The 15,873-nt window shown below is 40.9% G+C and overlaps 1 protein-coding gene across 3 annotated transcripts in view; it reads left to right on the top strand.

Moving 5' to 3' along the window:
- Positions 1-15,228, top strand: part of adkb (adenosine kinase b) — a 144,859-nt gene extending 129,631 nt beyond the window's left edge. For all 3 annotated transcript variants that reach the window (XM_049563710.1, XM_049563709.1, XM_049563711.1), the window contains 3 exons: positions 1,274-1,388; positions 12,201-12,287; positions 12,609-15,228. In XM_049563710.1, coding sequence (XP_049419667.1) covers positions 1,274-1,388; positions 12,201-12,287; positions 12,609-12,733 — 327 coding nt within the window. In that variant the 3' untranslated portion in view covers positions 12,734-15,228. The remainder of the gene's footprint in view (positions 1-1,273; positions 1,389-12,200; positions 12,288-12,608) is intronic.
- The last annotated feature ends 645 nt before the right edge of the window (positions 15,229-15,873 follow it).

The raw sequence follows: 15,873 nt of genomic DNA on the forward strand, positions 1-15,873 counted from the left end.
TGCCGCACAATCGTAAATATTGCCATTTGTCAGCAGTAAACTAAATTGACCGTATCATTTGTCAATTCATTTGTTTTGCACTTATTTTTCTGCATTGTTTTGCCGCAGGAACTCGTCAGGTAAGTGTTTCTGCCAGGCGAAAAGGAGCAAGTCGTGTGTGTTTGTGTGAGCATAGCTTGCCCTGCTCAACAGCCATGATGCTTACCCTACCACCTCTGGCCCTTAGAACCTTTTAGCTCCTAAACCTGAGTAGAGCGCCTTTTTTATGTCGGGGAACATAAAACCGAAGGGTGACAATGTGCCGAAGCCTTGTGCGGTTTGCATTCAGTGTCTGGAGGAGTGCTTGTGGTTACATCCAGTCACAGTGACAAATTGCCTTTTTTTTTTCACCATCGCCTGCTAACAGCCTCTGTATTAACCTCACCATTAGCACTTACTTAGAGTGTTACACCCATTTTTCCTCGGCCCAGGGTCTCCCCGGACCTCTCAGGGCTGATTAAAGGACATTTGGGAGGCATTTAGAGGTGTAAAAGCTCATTGGTTTGAGTGAGCCAGTGTGGCTAGTGGTATCGGGCTGGAGCCTATCTCTCTGATTACTCCCATAACCACGGTATTTGCTCGCCCTGAAGGTGCTCGAGTGTTAGCTTTGACACAGATGCTAGAGGCTTCGGCGACCCTTAATGCTAGCTCCTCAGTGTGCTGTATTATGGAAAAGCAGAGTCCACCCCACTGCGAGACGGGCGATAAAGACATTCCACCTGCTCATAGTACATCATGATGAGTTAATAATAAAGTAGCACTGACAGGTGTGGGTTTTTTTATCCCTCTCATGATCAAAGGCAAGCACTCCGGAGAGTTCTGTCGTCTCCAGGCGAGAATATCCATTCTGTGCAGATGCTGAGGAGAGATGGCCTGTTTCAGGAAGAGAATGATACAGTACACGCACCACCTATCCCTTCAGCTCAGAAGTAGCTTTATCTGACAACAGCATATCTTCACACGCTTATTTTCATCTCACTTAGGGAATATGACATTCTAATATTTTACAGCTCGCCCGTAACTGCATGGAAACATCATCGAGCACTCCTATTGATCTTTTTCGAAGCGGTTTCATAGCCCATCTGGTTTCATTATCGCTTGATCCGTCTGCCAGGATTGGGAAAAAAAAATCTGACCTCTCTCAGTCACAATTGTGATCTTTGATTAACTCCTCAGAAATAGCTCTTCACGATGCATTCATTCAGTTTAACAGTGGTTTGGTGTTTTTTTACAGACAGATGACATTGGAGAGATTGCAAAGAAGACCCAAAAGCTCCCCAAGGAGAATATGAAGAGGCAGCGAGTGGTGGTGTTCACCCAGGGCAAGGACGACACCGTTGCAACTGTTGGTAGGCCATGTTTGTTTTCCGTATTTGTCTGCTTATATTCCCACTTGAGTACCACTCGAAGCCATCCCAACTTTGGCCCCTTTTGGACATCTTTACCCTTCACTTAAACCTCATATCTCAAAAACTGCAGAACGCAGCCTTAAATAGACGGTAGATCACTGACTGAAGAGGGCCGAATGCTATCAGTAATTTCTTTGAAGTTAACCTGAAATATTGACACCAGATGTTAAAAAAAAAGAATGCTTGCACTACATTCTGTCATTTCAGAGCATAAAAGAAGTGTGGGGGATGCAGAGAGCAGGCATTGATTTGTGAAGTACTTCTAACTTTGTCTTGGACAGACTCCAGACCAGTCCTCAGCAATTTTTAATGCTTCAACTCTTACATCCTGCCCTTTTTTTTCTTCGTGCAAAACGCTGGCAGAGTGACCTTGAGGGGAGGTTGACAACGTCAGTGCTGAAATCAATCCAATTTCCTTTGATTCAGGGGCATATTTGTTAGTGGGACATTAAAAGGCAGTGTCATCATAACTGAGCGGGGGTTGCGGGTTTAAGCGGCGTGGGGAGAGACGATAGTTTCCGATTACTGCTGGGAGCCTTCGCCTTTGTTTGGAGCCACAGGGTGTCTCTCCTCGTTGCCCTTGCAGTTCAGAGTAGCTGTGCACGGGGAGAGATGGCCTCAGGTAAAGACTCCAACATATCACTCATCACTGGGGACTGCAGAGAGGCACAGTTACAGCAGGACTATAGGACACTGTCTTCACATGTGTACAATGTCCTCAATTTCATACTGCTGGCAGGAGTATTTACCAGCTGAAGCTTTGTGCAGCGTGTCACCAATGGCATTATTAAGCAAGCAAAAATTAATTGTGTCTTTTCTGTATTTTCTACTGGGATTTTTCTTTTATTGTCAGTAGAGTGAGCTGCCATTTTGGCCAGGACACTCAAGAGACTATCTTGGTATAATAAAGTGGCTGCGATCAATATTTTTATATTAACAGTGGATAAAATAACTGTGTGTAATCTGAAAAGGGAACCCACGGAGTTATTATCCGTCTCTGCAGTTCTCCTCAGCTCTACAAATGATTTTTAATCTTTTAACTCACTGTTTTACAACCCGTAACTTTACAGTTTTGGTTTGCTCTCTTCAGTGTTGTTTACAGCTGCAGCAGGCCACTTTAGCAACACATTAGCAACTGGCTGGTGAAGACTGTAACATGGCCACTAAAGAGCAAGATATTTCTCTCAGGTGTTGGTGGAGAACAAAAACAGAGCTGAAAGGAGAGATTATTGGACTATGATGCATTAGGTTGACATTAATCAACCCAGTCAGCAGGAAAAATGTTGGCATTGTACGTTTCTGCAAACCTCAGATGCGTTGTATTTGGACATTATTATGTAACGGATACGTAGTGACTTTTTAACATTGTTGTTGTTAACTTGTGGTTAGGTTTGCGTGCAAAAACCACTTGGTTAAGGTTAGGAAAAGGTCGTGTGTTAGCTTAAAATACTCAGTTTTGGGGGCACTATTACCAATGGAAAAGCAGCAGTCTTGGTAAAAAAAACCCAACAACGCTTGCTTTCTGTGCCACTATCCCAGCAGGAAATGCAGTGATGTCTCTGTAAAAAACAACCACTTCTAGTTGAACTATCCCCACCGGAAAAACAGTTACGGTTCACTAAAGAACACCCAGGTTTTGGGCCTAAAATTCTGCAGAAAACAGCAACAGGTCGCTGAAGAACACCCACATTTGGTGCCCAAAAAGCCGCTGGTAACATAGTGACAGGTCCTTAAAAAATACTTAAGTTTCGGGGGCTGAAATCTGCAAGAAACAGTGATAGGACGCAATAAAAAATAAAAAAAAACACCCACATATGGTGCTGAAAAAGACGCTGTTAAAAAAGCTACGAGTCCTTAAAAAGAAACACGCTTGGTGCCTAAAAAGCCGATAGAAACTCAGCAATGATTTGATTTTTGTTGGTCTTGAGCAGCCGTCTACAGCTTGGCAAACATACACCACATCAATTTAGAAATGTTGATATGCATACAGAATATGCAAATATAACGTATTTGTGATTTGCAGAAACATACAATGGCAACATTTGCTTCTGGTGACGAGGCTGCATTTATCAATAAATTATAACACTGAGTTATTGCCCAGTCCTAATTAATAGCATATATTTTAATTAAGCTAATCTAATTTTCATTTTCAAAGCGGAATTCCTGGAAGTACATTTCCTTTCATGAGAATTTGAAAAGAGATTTTTAAGCAGAAGCCCGACAGTTTAAAAGAACAAGAATCAATCCATTGTCCTGAAGGTGATGGATAATTCCTGCCTGCTGCTCTCATTGCTCCTGCATGAAGACAGAGCTGTGCGCCGCTGTGAACTTTATATAAAATACATGATGAATGCAGGCGGGATGAAAGACAATGTGTTTCAGATGTCATCTACAAAGGCAAACATGATAAATGTCATTGACTGTGCTATCATTGCACTGGAGCAGTTACAGTAGTAGGTGCAGCAGAATCAGTGTGTGCACGTGCAGGTGTGTGTGTGTGTGTGTGTGTGTGTGTGTGTGTACAGTATGTGTGAACATCGCTATTCATGCCAGCCAAATAAATGTCAATGTAAAAAGAGAATTAAAGATTTTCATTTCCCAGCGGCGGCGCTCTAATAAACTTGATCTCTCATTTTGTTTGCGATTTGTCCTCCTGTCAGGATTTGATCATTTGCCAGCCTCTGCATGTCATGTTAAACCATTTTATAGTGATTAAGGATGGGAGAATGCCTTCCCCCGTGGTATAATTCTCCAAAAAGAGATGTCAATTTGTTATTGTTCTTTTTTTCCTGCCGTTCATTTGGAGCCTTTCATCGCACCATTGCTTCAAACGTGCCTTTTAAGAGGTGGGAGCAGGGGAAATGGCCCTTTATTTAGCTGCCACTGACACCGCCGAACTACACTGGGCTTTTGCTTATACACCCATTAAAGCAGTAATTAAGATCATTGTGCCCTGAACCTTAACGGTGAGGAGATCTAATAAACGATCATTCAGCGGGGGCTGCTGCTCTAATCGCTGATAAGGACTTGATAAAGCCTGACTCCGCTCCTCAGCGAGTTTTAGGGCTCTCAAGGGGGCCGAGCAGGCAGATTTCAACTTCGGAAAAAAGGCCCGATCTATACATGTTAATCACATGAGGCAGCCTGAGGAGTGAATACTGGCTGCAAAGCAAAATGTTCTTTTTATTTTAAAGCCAGTTTGTTTGTCATTCTCCCCAAAGTTACAGTAGATGAAACGTCGCAGAATTATCTACTTGAAGAAATCTTAGTAGTCTGTTTTAAAAAGCGGGATGTTTATGTTCTGTACTTCACGAAGGACAAAATCAATTAACATCCTGCGCAATGAGAAAGACCTCCTCTCTTTTCCCTTGGCATCTCACACTGAAGTGTTTTCTTTCATGTCTCCCTGAAAGGATATTGGTTGGCGATGATCTTTTGCCTGTGGTTACGGTAATTACAGGCATATGTAGTTTTTTCTTTCTAACTCAATTGTGAACAAAGATGCTGGTTATGATAGGGAAACAGATTGAATGTCAACTTGCTTCTAACCTGTCGCGTTTTGCCAAGAAAGCGGTAACGTTTGTTTTCCTCTCCGAGGCTCTGAGTTTGGCTGAAACGCAAGAGGAAGCGTTCCAGAAGAAGAAGACGTATTCTCGGGGAAGTTTCTCACATAAAGATGTACTTAAACTCTGAGTACTTCAGCTCATGGCTCTCAGCTTAATAGTCGTGTGTAATTCCCAGTCATTTAGCAGGATTTAAAATGACATATTAATTGTTTTGTAGATGATAAAGTGTGACAGGATCAAAGTTAATTTTAATGATGTGCCAACTATTTGATCTACCTGCTTTCTGTCAAAGCAACAATAGTGAGCGCTGGAACACAACCAAGTGGAGCATGTAATAATTTGAGAGTCAGAACAACCCTCCATATGCTCATTTTCCAATAAAGCTGAGGTCGTCTTATTTGCATGTACAGTTGCCTTTTTTTTTAACAGGAGAGCATTTTCTCAGTCAGTGTTGTGCTGTGAATTGGCATTGTTAAAAAGAATAGCCAATAATAAAGGACTTAATTGATACTCATTTCAAAGAGACGCCTGTTGAAAGAATTTCTTAAGTTTAATCACCACCATTCAAGAGTTGTAATGAGGGAATTATGAAGAGCGAATTAACAAAAGCACACAATTATAGCTTACTCAAAGGAAGTATTTGAATTCCTTCTAGGCTTTTCTCACAGTTTTTTTTTTTTTCTCACTGTTGCAGGTTACCTGTCAAAGCACAGCCATACTACACTCCCACATATCCAGCACCAATCTGCTGCTTCACTCATTTTGTCAAACCAAACTCTAGGAACAAGAATATGTTAGTGTGAAAAAGTACAGCAGAGTTGTATTGATTGAAAATAAATGTTGCCGATCTCATTACAGTGAAATGTGAAATGAGTTTCTGCAAAGTGATGTTTTTAGACCCTCTACAAGCCAGGAACAACAGAGTCTGAGTATTTTGGCAGGAGTGTTTTTTTTTATTGCCATTTCCATGACAGATTTTTGCCAATGAGATCTTTGTTACAGGCGGCTGGGGATTTGTTGGACTGTAACCCGAGTTAACATGTCAGTCAAATTTAATAATTTGCATCAATGAGGTTATGTGAACTTTCCTCACAGCAGAGCACAAACTTTAACTTTGGCCGCGATGATAGAAGGAGGAGAAATATTGGACGTCTATCGTGCCATGCTTTTAGAAACCGTGTTTAAAAAGTTCTGTAAAGGCCATCAATAACAGAGAAATGTTGAAAAGTATGTCTCTTATGCCTAGTTCACACTACATGACTTTAGCCCTGATTTTCCACTCGCCAACAGTTTCTGGAGCGCCCTGACAAAAGCCCCAGATCAGAGGCGAATCGGCGTTGGCTATGCGCTTGCAAAGCAGCACTCAGGCACAATGTGTGAACTGTTCAAAGACATGAGCTAAAAGGTCTCACCCGTTAATGCAGACTCTCCCCAGATATCTGGCATGCTAAATATGTAGACCTGTAGGGGACTATGTCAGCAAACTACAGCCAATGAGAGTACAAGACACAAGTTTAGGACAGACAATTGGTGCCCTGACGTTTTCCAAGGTGTTCCAATGTGTATTTAAAAGGGAGACAGAAAGTGTCAGAGACAGGGAAAGAGAATGTGAAAGGTGGATTATTGCAGGCAATTGTTTCGTAAGGTATTAGTAGGGCTGGGTATCAGTACCTCTCAGGTATTGACTGAAATAACCCAGTACCAAGTAACGTTTCCAGTCAAACAATACCTGCATTCGATCCTTTTTGTGTTGGGGGTCTGATCCCAGACAGTCCCGCTCTTGTTAGCGAACGGTCAGTTCAACGTCTGCCCAGTTAGCAACAACTAATGCAGCAGCTAACATCGTTAGATAAGGCGTTAAACAATCCAAACAAACTTGCTGTTGCTCCCGTCTCTGGAGCTGCTCTCCTCTGTGAATAGTCAGTTCACTGTCTGCCCAGTTAGCATAAGCTAACGTAGCAGCAGGTAACGTTTAACACCGAGCTGTCAAACCGTCCCAACCAACTCACACTGACACAGAAACAGTTTGACTGTGTTGTTAAACTCACTGTGTCATTGAGTGTGTGCACGGCTAGGCCGGGTCTCGCAGCTTTCTCTGTCGCAGAGCTCACATTCCTGCAGCAGCTACAACCCATACAGTCTGGTGTAGTGGAATCGAGCACAGTGTGTTTGACGGAGTTGGCAGTTCAGCGTGTCAAGGTGCCACCAAAAAGTTCACCAACTTATTAACATCATGGGTATCGAAAGAAGTACTCTGTTGGTATCAGTATCATTTTAAGGGAACTGGTAGTGGTGCTGGTATTGATATTTTTAAACAATACCCAACCCTAGATATCAGCCTAATAAAATACTTGGAATACTTCCTTCTCACATTTTTACTTTGTTATTTACTAGTAAGCACCTGTCTGTGCCCAGATTGTGGTTCGACCCACACATCCCATATTTATACGGGACTAGTGTGTAAACCACAATGACTTCAAGACTCCTGATTACAAGACATTAAGTTGCGTAGCCTGAACACTACAGCGGCCTGATTACTTTGAAAGTCGTCTGGTGTGAACTTCCAAAACTAATTAGTACTTTGAGCTACAGTAAATGCTGTTGCGGGCTGATTTTAAAGCTAGAGTAAAGATGGATGGAATAACGGGATAAATAACGCTCCAAATGTAGGCAAAATTTTGGCAAGGGCAAAACTGGTATGGCCATTTTTGCAGGGGTACCTTGACATCTAACTTCAAGATATCTGAATGTCTCCCCTTTACAGTCATGTCCACTTTATGCTAGTCCTATGCAGTTTTTCTAATGTAGTATAAGTGTTTTATTTTTGCCTATTGTATTGGAATATGCAGTATGCAGAAATATTCCAACACAATAGGTGAAAATAAAACATTTTTACAATATGTATGCAGCTTAACAGTCTTAGAATTGCATATATTGTGTATGATTGGAAAGCTAAGGCGCTTTTGGATTCAATGAGCCCATTTTTCTTATGTGTAATGATGTTAGCCTCCATACTAACCATGTCAATGTAGTGAAATCATTTTTTAGAAATGAAAATAACTGCATAAAATGACCTATTGTGACCTCTGCGGTAATCACAGCCTTATGAAACTGTACAAACACATATTAGAGACCTTGGGCATTAGGAAGATATGTTTTTCATAAGTGTATTGACAATAGGGCAGTTTCTCAGCAGTTTCCTGAACAGAAGTGCTCACCATCCAATCACAGAAAAATGCAGTTCTTACAGAAATCTCCAAATGTCAAACATCTTTTCAGTGGTGTTCCTCGAGGTCTTCAATGTGGTATTTTGAATTGAATTGTAAACATTTTTTTAAGTTCGTTAAGTTTAGCACCAAATCTATGTAACAAATGTTATCAACCCAAAACATGCTGCAGCAACACATGAGACATAATTGAGCATGGGAGTGGCCATCATATACTTCCATACTGCATCTCAAATTAATCTTCAGGTGCCCAGCTTTCAGATGATGTATTCTACTTATGTGTGGAATATACTGTTAATCTGCCATATACTGCTAAAGATCCTCTGTCCTGCCCAAAAAAAGACAAAAATGGGTCTATGGTAGGGAAGAGCAGAGTGTAAGAGGTTAAAAGAAACCACATCCCGAACTGTTGGTTGCGACAACATAGCAGTAGGTCTGACAGATTTAGATTTGTTCAGTGAATTTTGACACCTCTGGATGTAGTGTTATCACAAAGATGTGCTTCATGCGAGAGGTTACCTGGATGCATACTGTCTTTCTAACAAGACCCTACTCCTCCTGCACCACCCACACTGCAGAGGGTAACCGTCTCTTTTAACTACTGTAAACATATTTACACAGCTATTTGTATTTGATTCCTGGGGTCTAATGAACAGCAGATTGTGTGCCGAACAAGTGCAGCAGCTTCAAGTTTTAAAACATCCGGTTTTATAGCCGCAAAGTGCGCCGCACGAGCACGACCACATCTAACGTTTCTTGACTGTGGAATAAGTGACATAACTGTGATTTATTATTAGCACATTTTCCATTGCGGTTAATCGTTTCAAGAGGGAGGAGGATTCTCAAGCTTCATCTGTGGCATTAATTAAGCAAAGTCGTTATGCTACTAATCAGCAGATCCTAAAAGGATTCTTGTCTTATTGTAATTTATTATCAAAGTGACAATCTCTTGCTTTCCCCTTTAAAGAGAAAATGTGTCATTATGAAAACACAATCTGAGTCTTTATCTGATGTGTCTTCAGTACCTGACCTGGAATACAGTCCCATTCTGCTCTCCAAGATGTCGTTTTCAGCCGCAACTTGATACCGTTTCTCTCACAGTTGGTGTATTACAGTAATTTTCTTGACATCAGGTGTTGAGCATATGCGCGGCTGCAGGTTGTGTATCTTTTGCCCTGTAGGACAAGAGCAGAAATGTATTCAAAAACTGATAAGGCGGGGGGCGTCTTATCTGCTGCACAGATATTCTGTGAGCCATTGTTAGATTAGCAGGGAGCCTCATTAAACAACTTTCTGTAGTTTTTTTTCCTCGTGTTCTCCTTAAACTTCCAACCTTTTTCTCTCAATAAGAGGTCTGTCAGCCTCCTCGTGTTCCTTTTATCCACATGTCAGTCTTTTGTCTCCTGCACCTTTTTGAAGGTTCACGTCGGCACCAGAGCCCTCGGATTGTTTGAAGATTGTGTGTGTGGTTTAGATTGTTCTGACATAAGTTGCTGATTTAATGTCACTCTACACCTCGAGACTTTGTCATCTGGTAGATTTTTTGTTTCTTTTTTTCCCCCCTCTCCTTTAAACTGAAAGTCCCTTTGAAGTGCATATGCTACTGATAATTGAAGCAATATAATCCACTGAAGATAATAAAGAGGCCCTCATTTAATGGATTCCATTTTGAACTGAAAGGACTTACAGCAACTGTTCTTGCATTGTTTTTAATTTATAAGAGCATGCACCTAAAGCTTTGGAGATGTTAAATTGGATCATCTGTTGCTTTTGGAGCATTTATTCAAGCCACTGCAGGACGTTGCATTATTTAATATACAGAAGTGTCCCTTAATTTAACGTTTAAAAATTTAGTTTTTTTCTTTGTTTTGTTTTGTTGCTTTTTTTCCCCATTTCTATTTTGCTTATGCATTTGTTTATCTTTTTATTTCTTACTCTGTAAAGCAGCCTAGGGCACCTTGAAAGGTGCTATATAAGTCCTTCTAATATTATTATCATCATTATGTTTGTCATCATTATCATCATCATTATTATTATTATTATTATAGTAATTTGTACTGAAAATATAGTTAAATGTCAATTTGTCTACAGACAGAAAAGAACAATTTTCATATTAAATTGTTTACTTTATGTAATTTATGAAGCAAACATCCACTAAAAACAGCTTCTCAGATGCTAGGATTTGCTGCTGCTGCTTCTTTATTATAGATATTTGTATATTAATAGCCTATATTTGTATTTTCAGCTGTTAGTTGAACAAAATAAACAGCCATGGGCTCTGGGAACTTGTTATCACTATTTTTGACATTTTGTAGACTGAAAGATTTATCCAGAAAGATAAGATAAGAGTCTATGGCCATGGTAGCAACTCTGTGAGGCGGCTTTGAGCTAAATGCTAAAATCAGCATGCTAACATTTTCAGAGTGACGATGCTAACATGCTGATGTTTGGTTCAGTTCACTTGTAAGGGACGAGTACAGAGAAACATTGGCAGTTGCAGAAGCAGTGTCCGATGTGTTGAACACGTTTGTGTAGCTGAAGCTAATTTCCAAAACCAGTCATTAATGTTTACTATGTTCACCACCTTGGTTTAGCATATTAGCATCTTAGCATGATAACATCTGCTAATCATCACTAAAAGTACAGCCAAGGTTGATGGCAACGTCCTTTGTTTGGCAGGTATTTGGTTGTAAACCAGTATTGGATAAGTAAAATGTTTTAATCAGTGATGAAGTTATGGGATCAACAACGTTATTACAATTCATCCTGAGGGGGTAACTGTGGTCTGTCCCAAAAATAACCACAACCCATCCAAAAGTTGTTGAGACATTTCACTCAAAACTACAAACATCAACCTCATGGTGGTGCGAGAGGATAAGTTAGGGTCAGTTAGCGTGGCTAAAAACGATAATCATTAGTAGCCTTATGAGAAAGTAAATGAGAGTTTTGCACCACTCTATCATTTCAGATTCATACATTGGATTTTTTTTTTTTTTAGACTTAATGTGTTTTGAATCAAAGCTTGTGTGGTTCATAGTTCCCTCACTTTAAACACTGCAAGTAGATATTCAGCTTTGGTGACCATAATGATGCTAAGTGAAGTTTCCTGTCTTACCGAAGCTAAATGTTTAATGTTGACTTCCTTTAAGACTATCTTTTACTTCCTTAACTGTTACTTGTGTTATTTTGTTGTATTATAAATTGTAAACTGTATTATTTGTACGCACAGCTTAATAAGACCCCTATTTATGTTGTTGTTAGGCAGCGACCTCTCTGTGACAGAGTATAAAGAGCAGCAAAGTCTGAATATGAGGAGGCCGTGATGTGAATTGGTTGAACAAACACAGGACTTTCACCCATGAGACAGCTGTTCAAGTCCTGTGTAAAAACAAAAGTCAGTGTTGAGTTATTTTAAGGGAATACCTCACCCCTAAATGACCATTTGTATAGAAATTACTCACGTGTTAAGTTGAAATCATGAAGAAAATTTTGATTTTCTCGCATGCCTCCAGTGAACAAAGAATCCAAAAATGGGGGGAAAGTCTTGATGATTTTAAGCCATAGGTTACAACAGCAAAAATATATCATAACACTGATTACAAAGTCTTATGCTCAGTACTATCCAAATAGAAAGGCCCTTTTTGATGAGGGGCTGAACTGAAAGTGAAAGTTATCTCTTCAAAGCCAGACTCCATGAACAAAAACAGTTAGTTTACTTCACTGAACATGGGAGCTGCTTAACCTTGGTCGTAGTTGAGCTAAACATCAAAATCCCACAATAACACAAACAAACTAACGTTTTGGCTTAGTTTTGGTGCAACTGCGACCATTTTACAATATTAACCGTGTGTTTAAAACTGTGATCACGGGCAGCTATAGGAAGGAAGGAAAAGAGGAAAGAGGAAAAGAAAAACTGGTGCTCAACTTTAATTAATGACTGTCTTGTTTCCTGACCACAGGTGAGAAGGCGGTCATGTTCCCAGTTGTGGACATCGATCAAAACGATATTGTGGACACTAACGGAGCTGGAGACGCCTTTGTGGGAGGTACAGCACGAAAATCACCCTCTACACAGCTTGATTTCTGTGTACAATCCCAATTAACCTTTGATACCGGCCAACTATGTAATGTAGTAATGCCTCCAGATTATATGAGCGTGACATTTAGCCTGCTGTTTTTACTCGGTATGAGCTGATCATAGCACCACATAAAACAGTCATCATTTGGGTCCTGTTGAGGATGAACCAGCATTGTCCCTTTCTTCCAGAAACCATTAGTACCTGACTCATATTAATGCTAACTGCCCCCCAAACAATTTAGAGGTGATGGAGGGTTAAAGGTTGACTTCTGCTCTTGTGTCTACCCAGGATTCCTCTATGCGTTGATCCAAGAGCATCCGTTGGAGGAGTGTATCCGGGCTGGACACTACGCCGCCAACGTCATCATCCAACGGGTCGGATGCACCTTCCCAGAGAAGCCAGACTTTCACTGATGCATCCAAGCACTGCACACTCGTCTTTTCCACAAGATACTTGTATATGTATGCTTTGAGATTTTGTGTACATTTTTTCTATTTACAATGACTGACTGCATGGGACTAAGTGCTGCAGCTTGAATATTTCATCAAGCTCGAATAAGCAGCTCAAATGTTTTAATACAATTCACATAATGTGCTAGTATCAAATATTGGAATAAACTGGTTGTTTAAAGGGGCATTCCACTGAAAATCTATCTTCTGAGTATCAAAAACTGAACGCCTGTAGGCCTGAAAATGTATCAGCACCACGTCTCCACCATTGATCTATATGTTCTGCATGTTTCAAACACTCAAGATCTCCACAACAGAGCTCCTCATAGCTCTGATTCTTGGCTGCAAGTGCTGTATTTATTGATTTGTTTGCGAAGCGACGATTGTTGCGATGATACTGAAGAAATGGATCAGTGGTGGAAAAGTGCATTATCCTGCAGGATAGGTTTGAAAAGTTTCTGTGGACATGTGGCTCTGAAAAGTTTGTTTGCTCCTTTACGTCAGCTGTATTTGGCTTCGAGTCACAGAAGTTGTGATCGATTTTTAATGGTGACCCAAAGGGGTTTGCCAAAAAATATCGACAGAAACTTCTCAAACCATTCCTGCTGCATAATCCGCCAATTCTCATGCTGAATATTTTCCAAACAAATTTGCCAATAAATTGCTAATTACGCTGCTTCCATTGGAGATTCTGAGCTATGAGCAGGCAACAGTGTGCCACAGAGGTACTGATTGTAGTAGTGTAACCCATGAGTGCCATCCTTCATGAAGCTACAAACTTCTTAAAGACTTCTTTCAAGCCTGCAGAGGGTGAATGTTGTGATACTACATACTGTTAAATATAGTGCATTTTCAGTTGAGTATTCCTTTAAAGGGACAGTTCACACCAAAATCATCATAAATATGTTTCCTCTTACCTGTGGTGCTGTTTATCAATCTAGATTGTTCTGGTGTGAGTTGCCAATTGTTGGAGATACAGGCTCTGGAGATGTCTGCGTTCTCTCAAGTGTATTGAAACTAGATGGCGCTCGGCTTGTGGTGCTGAAAGAGCCAATTAATATAATGTCTCTTTCCAGATATCAAGACCCGGTTACTCAAGATAATCCACAGACCTTGTTGTGAGCAGTTTCATGTAGGAACTATTTTGTTTCTACCAAACCACCTACCAACTGTATCACCACACAGAAGCAAGCTTGCATCTAAATGAAATGTAAACATTAATGTCGTCCGTCTCGGATGAGCTGTAACGTTAGCTAGCTCAGTGGTGCTAGGTGAGCTAGCAGTAGATGCATGCTTCCTTCAGCCCAATCTCACTCCCAACTCGTCAAAGACGAGTCAGATACCAACGCACTGAGGCACCCTTTAGTGGAGATATGAGACATATCAGGCAGCTGCATTTTTTGACCCTTAGAGCAACTGCCTTAGTATAAAGAGTAAAGTCTGCAAAGGGGCAGTAGAAGGGTTGGTGAATGGGTCAAACCAACTCTGGACTTTCACCCGGGAGTCCGCTGTGTCCTGTGTAGAACCAAAAGTCACCTGAGTTATTTTAGGAACCGTGTAGTGTGTTAAAATGTGAAGCGTATTATGCCAGTGATGTGTGTCACATGACGATACATTAGTAAGTTATTAGTAAGTACATTAGTAACGAATGTACGTACTTTAAGACAAACTGTGACTTTTATTTCTAAACCTAATCACGTGCTTTTGTTGCCCAAACCTAAGTTTTTTACCTGCGTTCTAAGTCTATTCAGAAAAGAGACACTGTGCATTTAACAGGCAAAAACTGTACATTTCCGGTAAAAATGGAAGTTTATTTTAAGACAACACGCTGCATGTAACAAGCGTAAATTGACACGTCCATGAGCTGCCAAATGTGACATTGGAGGGATACCTAGAGTGTCATAGTGTGACGTGTAGGGCCACTGATCAAGCGCAGATATTTGACAAGTGGGAATGCGTTGCTTCCTTTGGCACAGTAATACCATTGGCGGATGTAGTTCTGTACAAAGAAAATAGTTGAATGTGAAACTGCTCACAACAACGTCTGCGGATTATCTTGAGTAACCAAGTCATGATTTCTGGAATGAGTCGAGTTTTTAAAATGGATTTTTTGGGCGCTTTGAGCACCACAAGCCGAGTGCCATCTAGTTCCAACGCTCAACAGCTCACACCAAACCAGTCTAGACTGAACAGCACTACAGGTAAGAGGAAAAATATGTATTTTTGATTTTGGCATGAACTGCTCCTTTAAGAATTTATGGCTGGGGCTTTATTCTTTGGGATTACATTTCCAAAAGTGATGGTATATAATGAGACAAAACTGCTAAGATTTTTTTGTTGTAATATTGCAAATAAAATATATCACACTCATCCTACTGAGGTACCCCTATACTAAAACAAAGTACGTTTTGACTTATAAGATTTGTTGAAATTTCTTTAAATATACCCAGAACCCAAAATGCAACAACAGGGTTTGTGTATCTCCCCATTATTTAATCAGCCAGAGGCTCCCTCATGCTAATCACTTTTGGACAGCTCAACACCCTCCATTATGGAGGGGACTGAGGAGGAGGAGGAGGAGGAGGGGGGACCAGGACCAACCTGGTGTCCTGGCTCCGCTCAGTCACCCCCACTCACGCTTGTTGGGTCCTAACTGGACTCTCGGGGTCTGGAGCTGCACTGCAGGGCTACAGGAGATCATTTTTCTCAGTTAAGGGATTAGTGGTTGCTCTTCGTGGCGATCATTAGAGGGACCTGAAAATTAGGCTGATCCTTCGTACCCAGCTGTGCTGTCGCTGGGGGTTGGAGACGAGGATCAGAGGGAGGCCCCTCCCCTCCCCTCCCACTGACTGTGGGCCAGCAGAAGTGTTGGGCAGTGTCTCAAGTGTTTTGTGGAAAACAATTCAACACTCATCTGTTCTACAAAGAAGTGTGATTGAGAATAACATTTTTTGTTCCCCTAGAACAACCTGTTACATCATATTTTCTTTTATTTTCTCTGAGCATGACAGGAGGAATCCAGTTTCTACACTCCCCGCACAAGAGCTCCTTTTCCTCTAATGAGGCATAGTTTATGCATTTATGCTAATCAGGGGCATCTAGGT

Source organism: Epinephelus fuscoguttatus, linkage group LG20, assembly GCF_011397635.1.
Source record: "Epinephelus fuscoguttatus linkage group LG20, E.fuscoguttatus.final_Chr_v1".
NCBI classification, from domain to species: domain Eukaryota; kingdom Metazoa; phylum Chordata; class Actinopteri; order Perciformes; family Serranidae; genus Epinephelus; species Epinephelus fuscoguttatus.